This window comes from Amblyomma maculatum, chromosome 1, assembly GCF_055883805.1.
Source record: "Amblyomma maculatum isolate TAMU_Amacu chromosome 1, ASM5588380v1, whole genome shotgun sequence".
Classification (NCBI taxonomy): domain Eukaryota; kingdom Metazoa; phylum Arthropoda; class Arachnida; order Ixodida; family Ixodidae; genus Amblyomma; species Amblyomma maculatum.
Genome location: NC_139344.1, coordinates 480367101 through 480384759, shown reverse-complemented (window position 1 = coordinate 480384759; position 17659 = coordinate 480367101). Strand labels below are relative to the sequence as shown.

Sequence of the window (17659 nt, the reverse complement as noted above, 5' to 3'; positions counted from 1 at the left end):
GTCTCCCGAGCTCGCCACATGGTGACACCAGTAAGATAACATTGCGGCAATACGCTTTTGCTTCGGAAGAAGAAAAGCTGGGGAGGGGAAAGTGGGTGTGATAAAAGTAGGTGTTAAGGATTGGGGAGGAGAGGATGGGTGAGAAGAAAGTGGGTCATGAAGTGAAAGAAAAAAAGAGAGAGAAATAAAAAGAAGAATAAAAAAATCTTCAGTATGTATTTATCAGCCTGGAACCAGGGATTCTGTGGCTTGCAAAAGAAGTAAAAGCGGCAGTACCAGGAAAAACTACAATACCGGGTAGGTGATTAGTCACCACTTAAGCGGGTTTGATGCAGATACACCTTACAAAGGGACAGGCTATGCAAAGGGCCCTGATAAGGCATATATCTAGGGGGATAACTTTTAAAAAGCGGGAGGGGGGGGGGAAGGGGGGGAATACAAAGTCACAGGATAATAACCGCACAGTGAACCACAACTGACAAAAAAAAAATACTTCTTTTGCAGGCCACAGAATCCCTGGTTCCAGGCTGATAAATACATACTGAAGATTTTTCATTCTTCTTTTTTTTCTTTCACTTCGTGACCCACTTTCTTCTCAACCATCCTCTCCTCCCCACTCCTTAACACCTACTTTTTTCGCACCCACTTTTCCCTCCCCAGCTTTTCTTCTTCCAAAGCAAAAGCGTATTTAAACCCCTGCCAGTGATGATAGCTTTGCCAGATGAAGACAAGTCCACTTGTCGAAACGTTGGCTCATCTGCGAACTGAGGCGTACCCCATTTACCCTTGTTCAGTTCTTCCTCATATGGTCCCCTGAAAGTCGTATAATTGAGGTTCCACTTATTTTGACTTTAACCATTCTTCCATGGTTTTACATTGTTTTATCTTCTGTCCGTTTTGGAGGTCCACAGCCTCGTAGATTTGGCGCCCTCTTGTGGGGGTATTTGCTAGGCCATGTGCTGGGCACCAGGCCTTCCAGTTGTGGTGCCGCCTAGTTAAATTATCCATGGCGGAACTGAGTCATATTCAAATTATTGGCCCTTTTTAGGCATAAGCTTCTCTTGAGCTTGGCTGGACCAAGTACTGCAGTTTGAATTATTCAAAAATTGGAATTATTGAGTTTTGAATTAACAAGCTATCACTGTACCATTTCTTATCTCATGGTGGACACATTTTCCTTGTTATAGGGGAAGAAATGAATCTAAATAGTGTAAGGTTGTCAAGTGTGCATGTTTGCTCGAGTTCCTTTTTTCTTTGACGAAGTGAAGGTTTCTTGGACGATGCGCCGTCCGTACCCAAGAAAGGATATGTTTCTTGTTTTTGTTTCGATGCGGAGGTCCGGCGGTAAGGTGGCCCCGGGCCGAGGGCTCGTCGCCCACCAATTTTTGTCTGAGGGGACGTCTGTTTGGTGTAAAGTGTCTCTTCATGTACATGTCTGCTTTAGTTCTTTCCTTGGTGAGGGGGGGGGTGGGGAGGTATGCTTGACCGATTAGTGCGTGAGGCTCCAAACGCCATTGGCCAACCCTTCGAGGTGCCTGTGGGTGTCTGTTCATTGCTTTTTGTGTGTGTGTATAACAGACTGCCTTTCCGTAAATTTCGTGCACATCCGCGAGAGTGGCATATCAGCGGTAGAACAATTGGGGCCAAAGCTCTTCGGTGAACTCGATCCCCAGCTACTGTATGGATTGGGCGAAACGGGACAACCACAAGTGGTGGTGGGTAGCCCGTGTTGTGGCCTGAGCAAGGGAGGAGACTGACACTCCCGTGTGCTCGCTTGCGACCTTCCTAAGCCGGAGAGCGATCCAGCTCAGTGTGTATGATCTGTCTTCGTTTTGTTTGTGCTGTATACTGCCCACCTGTTTGATCGATCCTTTTTATAAACCAGTTTTCTCATTTAATTTGGTCCATTTGAATGATTTCTTGGGTGAAGCAAGGGGACAGAACCAACAATAACATTCAGAAAAAAGACATAACTTAAAGCACTGACAATACAGAGTTTACTGGGAGTGAGTGCAGGAGCACAGGAGGAGGTGGATGGCCCCTGATCGATTTCAACCAACTCAGGAGCCTCATACATGCACTGGCATTGCACTGCACACAGTGGTGTAACTCATTAGTGCTCTCCGCTGAGGTTGAATTCATGTTCTTGTGCTGAGCATCCAAAAACTGTAGCTACTACGTTACAGTTTAGAAACATTTAAGAGGGCCAACAACCCCTCCTTGTGTTCTTGTGTGTAGTGGTTTTGTTATTTTGAGATGAATATTCCCCAACTTTTTCAGCTGTCTGCCTTGAAAAATTTGACTTGTATGTACAGTCGAACCCGGATATACCGAACTCGAAGGGGATCGCGAAATAGTTCGATATATCGATAATTCGATATACAGAAATCGGCTTGTGACGGCACTTACGATGCCAAAAAAACGATACCGCATGTGTCGCGTAATCAATCCACTCGCATAATGAACCCACCCTCCACTTTTCCACCCGAGAATTTAAAAAAAAAAAAAAAATGCGTTAAGACCAGCTCGCTCACATGCAAGCGATTGAGCGATCTCAGCGACGAGCGGCAGCGACAGAGCGAAAAATTTCAAACTTGTTGGAACTGCCTCCCCCTTGCCGCTCGAGCCACCGCGACAGCTCAATAAAAGGTTTCTGTGTCCCTGCGGCAGAAATCGCGAGCGTTTTCGCTTGCATGTGGATGGCGCGCGTCACTCCGTTTCGGTCGTCGCATCCACAGCTCATTTCTTGGCAGCGTGCCAAGATGCTGCGCAGCGATAACGTCAGGGCGCGTTTATCTTTTTATAGCTCCTCCGGTGGCAGGTGGCGGGGAGCGACTTGGCAGAGTGCCCGTGATGGCTTGATTGCACAAGCCTGGTTCGATTTATCACGCCGCGCTTGGGGCGAGCGTCATGATCGCAGCAGCAGACCGCGTGCTTCCGTTGATTCATACATGCAAAGATAAACGGCAACGCCTGCCGCTTCTTAACGTTTGCAGCCGCCATATCTTACGCTACGTCGCGCGTACAGCACAACAATAAGAAAAGATGACTCTTGCAAAAAAAAAAAAAAAAACAGAGAGCTGCCGCTTCTTAACGTCCGCAGGCGCCATAGCCATGTCAGCTGCCGCGCGCAGAGGGTTCGCAACACACGCTGGAGAAAGCGTTCGACGTCTGTCTGAAAACGGGCTGAGCTGGCTTGGCGCATGCGTAGCGCGTGCTGAAGGAGAGAGATAGCTCGGCAAAAGAATGGGCACACCCACGCACATGGCTTGCAAACATCATGTGTTGGCGCGCGGGAAACAATAACTGCAGATGCGCGCGCCTTTGGGGAATGGACGCGGCGCTGTCCAGAACTGTCCCCTCTCATTCCTTCCGCGCGTGGCTTGAAAACGTCACACGGCAAACGGCCAAGCGTGATGCGATCGTCTTTGGGGAAGGCACACTTTCCAGTGTGTGGTGCGGAGTTCGATATATCAAACGACCGGTGAAATCGAGTTCGATATATGACGCGGCTTTCCTATACTTTTACATGGGATTTTCAAGGGGATATTCCGTGAGTTCGATATAACCAAAATTCGATATATCCGGGTTCGATATAACCGGGTTCGACTGTATTTGTTCCACTTGGACAGTGTGAGTCACTTTTCTTTATAGTTTGTACGATCTGAAGTGCTTCCCAGCATCTGTAACCCAGCTCTGCGAGGTCACAAACTTTTCCATGAATGTGTTCGCGCGTGGGTTGGCAGGGAACACGGTTTTTTTTTGCTCTGGCCCTAACTCACTGCCATCATGTTGTGGTCAGCAGTCTTGGTGGCAGACCGGGAGATGCTTGCAACACCGTTGGCAGGAGAGCCTCTTTTGTGCGCAGCTTTGTTCTGGATTCGTATCAAGCCATGATTCCTTTTTCTTAACACCGTGCCTGAAGGGTGGTCTTCTTGTTGTCCAGGTGGAGGCCGGACTGATGGACCAGCTGGATGAGCTGGTGACTGCGGGCAGTGGGGATGAACAATACCAGCAGCTCTTCACTTCCATGTGAGCACTTCCCTCGGGAAGTTTGTTGAACACTTTGTCTGAGGTCTGCTTTCTCTTTAGCCCAAAATGGAATGCATAGAAACTGGAAATGCATTGCCATAAAAATGGCCATTTCGCACAGTCGTGGATGTGCCTTAGACTCAACATTTGAAACTGCAGCCCTTCTGCCTTGGTCGCGTGACTTCGGCAACAGCCAGACAGGGTGAGGCATGTTTCTGTGTTTCCAAATTGTAAATTTCAGCTCAGTCTCAATTTGAATGGCACAGCATTGCAGCTTAAAAAACTGGTCACGTGGAAGTGCGCAGGCATTACAAAATGTGTGCGGTGGTTCTCTTCTTGTCTCATTCTCTGTGCTTAGTAAATACAGTCAAACCCACTTGTAATAATATTCAAGTGCCTCAAAATATCAGATGTAAGCAAATATTGATATAACTGCGCTGCGCCAAAACAACAAATAAAACAGGAGAAACTTGAGAGGAAGTAGCTTACACTTTTCTCTGATTTACAGGCAAAAATATGTAGTCAGTCAGCTTAAATATAGTTTCACGGCTTCACACCAATATTGTTGACATCTGTCTGCAGGGCATCTGACAGCTGCACATAGGTCAGTGAAAGATCTTTATCACATATGATGTCCTGCAGGGACTTGATCATTCATAGGACTGTGACGTCGTTTGGCTGGCATGGTCGCAGTGTTTCAACTTTTTTTCCTACTAGAGTTTGCACTCAGGGACCAAAGGGAATTGTTATAACCAATAATCTACTGTTACAATGTTGCAAAAGTCGAACTCGGATATATCGAACTCAAAGGGGATTGCGAAATAGTTCGATATATAAATAATTCAATATACAGAAATCGGCTTGAGATGCCACTTGTGATTGTGAAAAATAATAGTGTATCTGTCACATATTCAACCCATCGCATAATGAACTCAACGCCCACTTTTGCCCCCCGAGAATCTGAAAAAATAAGCGTTTTGTGGCGCGTCCCTCCGTTTCAGCCGTCGCATCCACAGCTCATTAATTGGCAGCGTGCCAAGATGCTACGCAGCGATACTGTCTCTGCGAGGCGCTGCAGTTGAAGTTATGTGATGTTAGGAAGATAGTGAGAGACAGGAAAGCGTGGCGTGACATGGTCCATAGGGTCACGAAGAGTCGGACACGACTGAACGACTGAACTGAACTGAATACTTTTGATAGATCCTGCAGTGGCAGAGAGCGAACTTGGCAGAGTGCCCATGATGGCTTGATTGCACAAGCCTGGTTCGATTTATCATGCCACACTTGGGGCGGGCGTAGTCCACTGCCAAAATCATTGGAAGGCGTGATAGCTACAAATTCCGTTTGAAGCGAACAATGCTAAAAGCCGGTGTCATGATCGCAGCTGACTGCGTGCTTTCATTGATTCATAGATGCAAGAATGAACGACTCTCACAAAAAAAAATAATAAATCTGCCGCTTCTTAACGCGTCTGCAGCCGCCATAACTTACGCGTTCAGCACAAGTAAGGACGGCTCTCGCAAAAGGAAAAAAAAATGCTGCTTCTTAACGTCTGCATCCACCATAGCATACGCTACACTGCACGTTCAGCACGATGGCAAAAAAAAAAAAAAAAAAAAAAAGAAGTGAACCGCTGCGCGCTGAGTGTTTCAAAAAAAGAAAATGTCAGCCACCGCACACAGAGCGTTCACAACACACACTGGAGAAAGTGTCTGCCAAGGGTTGAGCTGGCTTGTCCACGCATGCGCAGTGTGTACTGCTGCGAATGAAAACCGAGAAAGGGAGAGGAAGGGGAGATAAAGCTCGGCAGAAGAGTGGGCACACCCTTGCGCTTCGCTCTATTGCGTTTTTCCCCTCTCCCGAACACCACGGCTGCATTGGTTTGATCTCATTCCTTCACGCACATGGCTTGCAAACGTGACATGCTGGCGCGCGGCAAACGATCACGGGAGATGCGTTTATCTTTTTATAGCTCCTGCGCGGTGGGGAGCGAAATTGGCGAACTGCCCGTGATGACTTGGTTGCACAAGCCTGGTTCGATTTATCACGCCGCGCTTGGGGCGGGCGTAGTCCACTGCCAGAAAATATTGGAAAGCGTGATACAGTAGCTGCAAATGCTGTTTGAAGCGAAAAATGCTAAAAGCCGGTGTCATGATCATAGCTGACCGCGTGCTTTCGTTAATTCATACATGCAAAAATAAACTACTCCCGCAAAAAAAAAAAAAAAAACGCCGCTTCGTAACGCCATATTTTACACTACGCCACGCGTACAGCACGATAAAAATAGACGACTCTCGGAAAAAAAAAAAAAAAGATCTGCCGCTTGTTAACTTCCGCAGGCGCCATAGCCACGTCAGCCACTGCGCGCAGAGGGTTCGCACAATCGCTGGGGAAAGCGTCCGATGTTCTGTCTGAAAACGGGCCGAGCTGGCTTAGCGCATGCGTAGCGCGTGCTACTGCGAACGAAAGCCGGGAAAGAGAAAGGAGAGAGATAGCTCGGCAAAAGAATGGGCACACCCTTGCGCTTCGCTCTGTCGCACTTTTCCTCACTCGTTCTCACCAGTTCTCTCTGGTTCATTCATGCACATGGCTAGCAAACGTCACGTGCTGGCGCGCGGGAAACGATAACCGCAAATACGCGCGCCTTTAGGGAATGAGCGCGGCGCTGCCCTAGCCGAACTGTTCCCTCTCTTTACTTCCACGCGCGGCTTGAAAACGTCACGCGGCAAACGGCCGAGGGTGATGCGATCGTCTTTGGGAAAGGCACACTTTCCAGTGCGTGGTGCGGAGTTCGATACGAACGACTGGTGAAATTGAGTTCGATATATGATGCGGCTTTCCTATACTTTTACATGGGATTTTCAAGGGGATATTCCGTGAGTTCGATATAACCGAAATTTGATATATCCGGGTTCGACTGTAATCATTTGCGGATCTATTGAGGACATTCCGAAGTGATGCCTCCTCTACTTAGAAGAAGCAATGTGTGATTACTGCAGGCAATTAATAAATCTGGCAGACTCCATGCACTTGTACGAATCCATGAAATACTTGAAATTGGGCATGTGCCCCGAAGTATGTGGGACGCATGCCTCTATAAAGCAACTAACAGCCGCAAAGTACAATGCATGATGGCAATTTTATTGATGAAATTAATGCTGCTTCCAGTCTTCAAGATGTTTTCAATTTGGTCCTACCGGCACAACCACGGGGCGTGCAGTATTCTTACGGCAAGACTTTTAGCCAAAATTGGGATGATTTTCTGAAAAACAAAAGAAAAGTATGCCAAAGCAAAGCATTGTATCGAAAGGATAAGCATTTTTATGTTCATACTTTATTACAAACAAAAATTATAGAGCACTGGAGAATCTGCATTGGAGTAATGCGAAAGCACGGATGCTGCTGTTGGTTTCTTCTGGTTGCTACTAGTTGCTTTATTCACTTCTTGTTTACCCATTTGAGTCTTTGGTAGTTTCAAATAATGCGTCAATCCCTTCCTATGCCCTTTTTCGGCTCTACTTCTGGTTGCGTGACGTCACATCCTTAATTGACTGATTTAATTAACTACTTTGGTATTTGATATATTCTAATGTGGCGCCAAGCCATTGGCCAATGAAACCATTTTCGCCTTTACTTTAGCATTTTTTGCCTCTAATTAGTTACCTAATTAACTTATTGGCCTAATTGTTTTTCAGACACAACATTACGTCACCCTTATCGATTGACACCACTCATTCACCTCTCAGTTCAGTTCAGTTCAGTCGTGTCCGACTCTTCGTGACCCTATGGACCATATCACGCCACGCTTTCCGATCTCTCACTATTTTCCTGACATCACATAACTTCATCTGCAGCGCCTCGAGGATGCCATCTAACCATCGCGTTCGCTGCCTACCCCTTCTCCGGTGACCCTCAACCTTTCCCAACATCAAACCTTTCTCCAGCGACTCCTCTCTTCTCATCAGATGACCTAAGTAGCTCAGCTTTAACTTCAGAATTTGACCCTCCAGTGAGCAGTCAGGGTTTATGGTCGACAATATCGACTGATTTGATCTTCTGGCCGTCCAAGGAACTCTCAAGATTCTCCGCCAGCACCACAATTCAAACGCGTAAATTCTTTGGCGGTCAGCCTTTTTCACAGTCCAACTCTCGCATCCATACATCACCACTGGAAATACCATAGCATGAGTTATACGGATCTTGGTTGGCAGACTAATGTCTCTGCTCTTTACTAGGTGGTCAAGGCTAGCCATGGCTCTCTTTCCCAGAAGTAGGCGTCTCCTAATTTCATGGCTGCAGTCTCCTTCCGGGGTTATCTTGGAGCCCAAGAAGAGAAAATCTGTCACAGCTTCCACTTCTTGTCCCTTGATGCTCCAGGACTTGATGGGGCAAGACGCCATGATCTTTGTCTTTTTAATGTTCAGTTTAAGCCCAAACTTCTCACTCTCTTCTTGTACGCGCATCAGAAGTCTCTTGAGTTCCACTTCACTTTCTGGGATTAAGTGGTATCATCCGCATATCTAAGGTTGTTGATACGTTTTCCAGCAATCTTCGCTCCAGCTGAAGACTTGTCCAGACCGGCCTTCCTCATGATGCACTCAGCATATAGGTTAAATAGGCAGGGCGACAGTATGCAGCCTTGTCTCACTCCTTTCTCAATCGGAAACCAATCTGTAAGACCATGCCCAGTTCTGACTGTGGCCTCTTGCCCTTCATACAGGTTCCTGAGGAGATAGATGAGGTGATTTGGAACTCCCATCTCTTGGAGAGCTTGCCACAATCTGCTGTGATCTACGCAGTCAAACGCACCTCTACCACTTCTCAATTACTCACAACTGCTGCGGACGCAATTTCTGCGGCCACGGCCTGCAGACGCAGTTTGCGGACATAAATCTGTGAACATTAATATTGAAAATACGCAACTCATTATTTCTGCAAACTTGCCTCTACTTATCAATGCATATCCATGGCTGACAGGCTTGGACAAGAATTTCCAGTACATATAGTCATTATCACCATCAGCCTGAATGCAAAGTTCAGAAGGCAAAATTGAGCACTATGATTTGCAGCCAGGGATAATAAGGCTGAACACTTTCAAGATGTCATTGGTATTCTGTAGCAGGTATTAAGCAAAATGTTTCATTCACAAACTGGTACTCTCTTTCAGAAGCTGTTAGCAGCCCTGTGAACAGCAACGGCGACCTGTGCCGTTTAGGAGGAACTCGAAGGGTGCTTATTTGGGTCATGTCCATTTATTTAGGCGCAAAGAACTGCATTATCTTGACCTGCCTTTTTTGTGTTGGTAGCATTCCGTATTATGTCCTGTTCCTCAGTTTGCAAACACTCAACACGGGCAAACCCACTGCCCTTAATAGCACTGCAGTGGCGGTGCAGTAAATCGGAATGTTCTCGGAATGTTCTCATCATCTGAATGTTCTCATCATCTGCAGGGTCAGCCTGAGCTTCGTCTGCGGGATGCTCAGAGACTTCGCAGCGATTTCAGCATCCGTCAGTACAGCTGGGGGGGCTGCGATGTCGTTGCCACCTACAAAGTCGTCTACAGTCATTGTTACGGGCATGTCACCAACAAGACGCAAAAAATTATTCCAGGCCTCATCGAGCTTGCAAAGCTCTGCTTCTGTTTCTTCATCACCATCGTCACTTGATGCACGGGCCACTGCTGGAACAAAACCTGCATGCCGAAAGCAGTTGGAAATCGTCTCGCCTTTCACGCTGTCCCATGCCACTTTAAGCATCTGGATTGCTCCCAGCAAGTCAATCTTTAAGTCCTCCTTCATACGAAGCTTCACGAGAAGTGTGTCAATCAGGCTCCTTTTGTAAACTGCCTTGAAGGCTGTGATGATGCCCAGATCTAAAGGCTGCAGCTTGGCTGTAGAGTCAGGCAGAAGGAAGTGAACTTTGATGTTATTGAATGCAACATCTGGGTTGTGTGCGGTACAGCTATAGACAAGGATGCACACTTTTTGACCCTCGCGCACAAGCTCGCAGTCCTAAGCACGCAGCCACTTCGCGAAAAGTTCACGCGTCATCCAACATTTCGTGTTGGAAGCATACTCTATGGAGAGTATGCGGCCCCCTTTCATGCATCTCGGGATTTTAAATCTCCCGATGACGAAGGGTCGCAGCTTCACAGTGCCGTCCATGTTGGCGGCAAGCAAAACAGTGATCCGGGCCTTTCCTTGCGTCCCGCCATGGCACGGCTCTCCACACACTTCAAGGGTATGCCTGGGTAGCATCTGCCAAAATAGGCCCGTTTCATCTGCATTAAAGATGTCCTTGGGCTGATTTTGCAAGTATTTGCAGCCACTCCTCTTGCAACCACTTTCTGATGCTGTTACAGTTAACCGTCTCACTTTCGCCAGGGATTGTTTTGCCTACGATGTCATAACATGCCTTTAACCTTTGCAACCATCCGGAGCTGGTGATGAAGTTTTCTGCATCGAGGATACAGGCAAAGTTTTTGTTGAAGCATTGGCCCTGACACCAGTATGTTTTGAGCTCTGACATCCAAAAATCATTTGTAGAGCGCCTTCTCCACGTTGCTGAACGCAGGGGGTTGAAGGCGCTGTGCACTTGTCCGTGTGGTCTCTTGTGCTTGTGCCTTGATGACAGCTTTGCTCTTCAGAATATGGCACTCAAAAGTGTTCCTTGGGATGCCAGATAAGTCTGCAAGAACGCACTTCTTCTCGCTGTTCTCCACTGGCTGAATTATCTCGAGCTTGGTCTTTAACGTCAGGGCTGCTCCTTTTTTAACGTTCACCACCATCACAGCAGTACGCACACCCGCACACCACATTCGACACGACAACCAACGCAGCCTCCACAGAACGCTACGATGGCCGTGCCGCTGCTAACTCTAAAACGCAAACAGAAGACAAAAGGGTAAAAGCAACATTCGGTCGCGCCACTCCTGAAGCGTCGCTGTCAGCAATTGTGAGATGCAAACAATTTTTTTGGCTGACGTGGCATCTGTGGCACTGTCAGCGTCTGCAAGGTGGTCCTGAACGTTTGCTGCGCCACATAACATACTTGTAATGCAACAAAGCCTGCCTCCTGCTATTAAAGTGAGGTAGTGCTTGGTGACATGACGTTCGTTATATCCGTTTTATGCTGAACCGCATTTGCTATAGAAAGTTAAAAATACATGTGTTTGACAAAAATATTTCGGAAGAGTTCGATATATTCAGTAATTGGTTATATTGTAAGGTAACGCGAAGGTCGGACTTGGGGAATCAGGCTTTATTGCAGACCTGAAGCCTTGGTCGCACACTGCAGCCAAACACACTCCGCGATGACGATGGGTATCTACAAGAGGGAGCAGGATGAAGATGAAGCAGCACTACGGTGGCTGCAGCACGTTCAGCCGTGTGGAAGAAGAAGCGCCACACAGTGCTCACACTATTTCGCCCGCGCAGTTGAAGCGGCCAGCCTGGCCGCAGTTAGTCCGCAGGATTGCGCCGAATAAAAGGTTTCATACGTGAAACGTGGACAACTTCAGTGCCACGGTAACGACTGTCCGGAGGAGGGTGAAGAGGAGAGACGCGATAGTTGACCGGGGAGGTTTTTGCAAGAACTGTGTAAGGACCAATGTAACGGTGCTGTAACTTGTCAGAAAGACCAGGAGTGCGTAATGGGGTCCAAAGTAACACCTCGTCGCCGGGACGGAACGAAACTTGGCGATGGGTTGCATCATAGCGGCATTTGCAGTCTTCCTGGCTGGCTTCCGTGTTGACGCGAGCAAGCCGGCGAGATTTGGCCACTCGGGAAAGGAACTGGTCAGGAAGAGAGGGCGAGGAACTGGCATGTGTAGAAAGGAAAGAGGCGTCAAGAAAGGTAGCAGGAGAACGGCCGTAAACGAGGAAAAACGGGGTGTAACCTGTGGTCCGCTGTACAGCCGTATTGTAGGCGAACGTAACAAAAGGAAGTATTACGTCCCAGTTTCGGTGGTCCTGGTCGACGTACATAGACAACATGTCAGAAAGCGTGCGGTGGAACCGCTCAGTCAACCCATTGGTCTGCGGGTGATAGCTGGAGGTCAATTTGTGATGTGTGGTTGAGGCCTCAATAACTTCGGCTACAATCGTCGACAGAAATGTCCGACCACGATCGCTGAGAAGCACTTGAGGGGCCCCATGACGCAGTACGAGCGATTCCAAAAAGAAGGTCGCGACCTCATGTGCTGAGCCATTAGGCAGGGCAGCGGTCTCAGCGTAGCGTGTTAGGTGGTCGACGGCGGTGACGATCCAGCGATTACCTCGTGCAGACAATGGAAGTGGCCCGTATAAGTCTATGCCAACAACGGCAAAAGGAGTAGCTGGGCAAGGTAGCGGCTGTAGTAGGCCAGCAGGAGGAGAAGTTGGCCGTTTGCGGCTCTGACATGGCAGACAAGAGGCGACGTATTTTGCCACACTTGAGGCGAGGCCTGGCCAGAAGAAACGGGTTTTCACGCGGTGGTAAGTTTTATGAAAGCCTAAGTGACCGGCTGTAGCATCATCGTGGAAAGCCGCCAGGATACGGGTGCGAAGCGCTTTCGGAATAACGGGGACCCAACGGGTGCCTTCAGAGCAATAAATATAACGGGACAGCACGCCGTTGTCAAGTTTGAAATTTTGGAGTTGTCTGCGCATCCTAGCGGTAGGAGGGTGAGAAGCACCGGTGAGAAGGTTGATTAGGGAAAGACAGTAGGGATCGGCTTGCTGGTGTGAAATAATGGCGTACCGATCTGGAGCAGCGGCAGGAGTAGCACAGGGGATGTTTGGAGCTCTGGACGACATTGCGACGCCGAGGGTGCACGCAGGAAGGCGCGAAGAAGCACTAGGTGGTGATTCTGGGAGCGGGCAGCGGGAAAGAGCATCGGCATCTCGATGTTTGCGACCTGATTTGAATATGACATCGAAGTGGTATTCCTGCAAACGCAGAATCCAACGGCCAAGGCGTCCAGTCAAATTTTTGAGGGTTGATAACCAGCACAGAGCGTGGTGATCGGTAACGATCGTGAAATGGCGGCCGTAGAGGTAGGGGCGGAATTTCTGAACTGCCCAAACGACGGCGAGGCACTCTTGCTCTGTGATAGTGTAGTTGCGTTCCGCTGGTGTTAGAGTTCGACTGGCAAACGCAATTACTTTTTCCCGAGAAGCGGTGTCACGTTGCAGAAGTACGGCGCCGATACCGAGGCCGCTGGCATCGGTGTGGAGAATGGTAGCAGCAGTGTCGTCGAAGTGAGCGAGAACAGGGTCCGAAGTGAGGGCATTCTTTAGGGTTTGGAAAGCTTTTTCGCATTCTTCGGACCAATTGAAAGTAGTACTGTCGGTAAGGAGGCGGTGGAGCGGTGCAGCAATGGTAGCGAAATTGCGAATGAAACGGCGAAAGTACGAAGACAGGCCAAGGAAACTGCGTAGTTCCTTAGTCCGTTGAGGGCGTGCAAAGTTCAAAACTGCAGCAAGCTTGTCAGGGTCGGGTCGAATGCCATCGCGGCTGACGAGGTGGCCCAGGATCTTGATTTCTTTCTTGGCGAAATTACACTTTTTTGTGTTCAGCTGGAGACCGGCGGATGCTAGGCACGTTAATACTTGATCAAGGCGGCATAAATGATCAGAAAAAGTCGCAGAGAAGATAACTATGTCGTCCAGGTAGCACAAGCATGTTTTCCACTTAAGTCCTCTAAGAACAGTGTCAATCATGCGCTCAAACGTAGCGGGGGCATTACAAAGTCCAAAAGGCATGACATTGAATTCGTAAAGCCCATCGGGAGTAGCGAATGCGGTTTTTTCTTTGTCGGCTTCGTGCATCGGTATCTGCCAGTAACCGGAACGCAAATCCAAAGTGGAGAAATATTCGGCGCCCTGAAGACAGTCGAGGGAGTCGTCAATTCGTGGCATAGGGTAAACGTCTTTGCGAGTGACTTTGTTAAGTGCGCGGTAATCAACGCAAAAACGCACGGAGCCATCCTTTTTTTTGACCAAGACGACCGGAGATGACCAGGGGCTAGCTGATGGCCGAATAATGTCTCGTCGGAGCATATCATTCACATTATCTTCTATGATTTTACGTTCTGATAAGGAAACACGATAAGGGCGGCGGCTAACAATAGAAGTACCTTCTGTAATAATGCGGTGCTGTGCAGAAGACGTTCGGCCCAAGGTCGGAGAAGTGACATCAAAGGAGGCTTGGTGTTTTCGAAGTAATTCCTGCAAAGCTTGGCGGTGAGTCGCAGGAAGGTCGGGATTGATGGTGCCAAAGAGAACACAGAGAGAAGCATCAGAAGAAGCTGCTGGTGAGGAAGAGGGGGCGGTAAGGGTGGTGAGGGACACCGGGTGAATGTCCAGGGCACAAGGAAAACATGTCCCTTTAGTCAGCACAATGGGCTCTGGCGAAGTGTTCGAAGCAGCGACAAGCGCTGTGCCATGCTCAAACCGAACAAGACTTGGTGGTAGCGCGATTCCACGGGTCAGATGGCGATCAGAAGGCACGATTAGCACATCTCCGTTATCAATGTCAGTAGCAGTAAGCGCAACAAGTTGTTCGCATCCAGGGGGCAACACTGAGTCAGTAGCGGCAAGTAGGCGATAACGGGGCTCGGGAGGTTCAGAAGACGGATCGCTCTCGGTCATGTAAATGACCCTGTCGCGACACGAAATGCTGGCTGATGCGGCAGACAGAAAATCCCAGCCTAAAATAATTGGGTGAGCGCAGGGTGACATCACGGCAAATTGTACATGGTGGCGGACACCATCAACAAAAACTCGCACAGTACACTTAGCAGAAGGCCGAATTATTGCACCATTAGCTCCACGGAGTTCAGGTCCATCATAAGGCGTTTTCACTTTTCGCAAGCGGGAGCACAAGTCAGTGTGTATCACAGAAACAGCGGCGCCCGTGTCAACCAAAGCCTCAACAGACAAACCTTCAACCCGCACTAAAATAATATTCCAGGGACGTTCCGGAGGATTTTTGGGATGGTCGAAGAGTGCAGTTTTCCCTCCTAAAACTGCAGTGGTCAGTTTTCCGACAAGCGGGGGGTCGTCAGAGAAGCTTGACGGAGAGGCGAGGTTGAGCGGCGAAAAGGCGAAGTAGAACGGCGTCTTGAAGGCCTGTAACCAGCAGGCGGAGCGGGGCTTTCTGGCGGGGGTGATGAACGTCGGGGATAATCAGGGAATGAACGGTGGTTAGAGCCGGAAAAGCGAGGAGGGTAGTCTGCTTCAAATGATTCGTAGCCGCGGCGTTCATTCTGGAGCCTGCGACGACAGAAGCGGGAAATATGGCCTCGGTACCCGCAGTAATAACAAACAGGGCGGGCTGGGCGCCAGTTAGGGTAGTATGTCGGCGCCGCGGCAGGTGGTGCCAATGCAGCGACATGAGCAGTGGTAGGCGCCGGTGGCGTAGGCGCTCCAACTGCAGGCGGCAAGGATGTGACCTGGGCGTACGTTGGCGCCTGACAGATGGTAGGAGCGACCGATGTTGGCGGGCAATAGGTCATTGAGGCCAGCTCTTCTTTGACAATGCTACGCAGGCCGGCACTTGAAGGATGTGGCTCAGATGCAGGGCGGCACAAATTACCTTGAGCCGAGAGCTCTTCACGAATTAATCCGCGAATAAGAGCACGGAGGTCAGCTTCGGCAGTGAAACCAAATGAAGTGGGATCAGGCTGCAGGCGTATTGACTGTAGTTCGTCAAGGCGTTGACAGGTCGATATGATGGCGTCAATTGTGGTAGGGTTCTGCACGGCCAGGGCGTTATAGGCGAGTGGCCCAATACCTTTAAGGACGTGCCGAACCCGCTCGGCCTCTGGCATGGTGTCATTTATGCGCCGACAAAGTGCTAGAACATCTTCGATATAAGAGGTATAGGTCTCATTGGACCGCTGAAGTCGGGCTTCTAGCTTCTTCTTGGCGGACTCCGTGCGAACAGTAGGAGCGCAGAAAATCTGGCGTAACTTTTGTTTAAAGGTAGCCCAGTCAGGAATCGTCGATTCATGATTTAGGAACCACGTTTTGGCCACATCCGTCAAATAAAAGGACACATTAATTAGTTTAAGCGAATCGTCCCACCGGTTGAAAGCACTGACCCGGTCGTAGCTGTCGAGCCAGTCATCAGCGTCGTCGCCTCGGAGACCGGCGAACATTTGCGGGTCGCGCTGACGGCTGCTGACAGTCCAAGTGGCAAGGGGAGCTGGAGTCGAGTTGGTAGAAGCCGAAGTAGCGGAGTGGCCCTCTTGAGTCATGACGATGGTGGTCGGGGTCAAACGGCGGCCAGAACGAAGCTCCAGGTGGATGCAGGTGACGAAGCAGTGGGGAAATCAAGGCGCACCTCCACCACGTGTAAGGTAACGCGAAGGTCGGACTTGGGGAATCAGGCTTTATTGCAGACCTGAAGCCTTGGTCGCACACTGCAGCCAAACACACTCCGCGATGACGATGGGTATCTACAAGAGGGAGCAGGATGAAGATGAAGCAGCACTACGGTGGCTGCAGCACGTTCAGCCGTGTGGAAGAAGAAGCGCCACACAGTGCTCACAATATGCGTGTTCGTTATATCGAGGTTTGGCTGTATAATCGAAATTTGAATTACCCAGGTTCGATATATCCAGGTGCAACTGTATTACACACCCGTCAGGTGACAAACGTGCATGCGATGTCACTGGGAAAGAACTGTATCGTGTTGTCTGATGGTTGGCATTGTCTTCTAAACATGGCAAGAGCTTGCAAGGTCATGTGACCATAACGCTACTTCCTGTCAGAGTGGAAGCCAAGACTTGTCAGCAAGCAGTCCAGGGCCCGTATTACGAGTTTGCGTCGTTGTCAAAGTGTCGCTATCTCACGTGATCTCGAGTTATCTGATTGGTCGAAACGCCGGAACCGGGTGTTGCCATTACGGAAACGGAAAAATTGGCAACGTCATGTTCCGGCGTTTCCACCAATCAGATGACTCGAGGTCGGAGAGATAGCAACACTTTCGATAACGACGCAAACTCGGAATACGGGCCCTGGACTGGAAAATCGAATGTACCCGATCTTCTCCCGATGTTTCAAAATGGCCGCAATGGCTGTCTGCAAAAGTCGATTTGCGTTTTCCCTACATTGAATTCTTGCCACATATCCTCTTTTTCCTGTGTCTTCGGCCATTTTTTTCCTGTAGCGAAAACTGCTTTTGCTTCTTCTTTGTGCCATCGCTGGCTGCATTCATCGTCAGATATCACATGGAACTTTGCAGCAAGATCACCAACTGCCCGAATGACTAGTTGGTAAATGATACACATCACAAAGAGAGGTAAATGTCAGCAGTTAGGCCTGCTAGGCTACTACTACAGCTAGCAGTAGCAGTAACAGTAGTAGCAGCTAGCAGTTGGCACTAGATATGGTGATGATCATAGCTATTGCCCACAGGGCATGTGCACAAAAATGATGGTTTCTGTTTCATGCAAGACGTGGGGCTGCTAATTTTACCTGCATTTGTAATACTGGTATTCTTTTACTGTAGAGGGAAAAATGAATTATCTACTTTATTCTAAATATGCGCGATACTGGAATTCGTTATCCTAAATATTGCCAGGGGGCGCTCGGATCGAAAGACGTTGAAGTGGCGCTCGGAGAAAAAGGACGAAGTGAAT

General features: G+C 48.9%; 1 protein-coding gene across 6 annotated transcripts in view; it reads left to right on the top strand.

Annotated features, from left to right (window-relative positions):
- spg (dedicator of cytokinesis spg) overlaps positions 1-17659 on the top strand; it is a 430105-nt gene that overhangs the window by 263666 nt on the left and 148780 nt on the right. For all 6 annotated transcript variants that reach the window (XM_084607325.1, XM_084607299.1, XM_084607317.1 and 3 more), the window contains one exon: positions 3947-4032. In XM_084607325.1, the coding sequence (XP_084463451.1) occupies positions 3947-4032 (86 nt within the window). The remainder of the gene's footprint in view (positions 1-3946; positions 4033-17659) is intronic.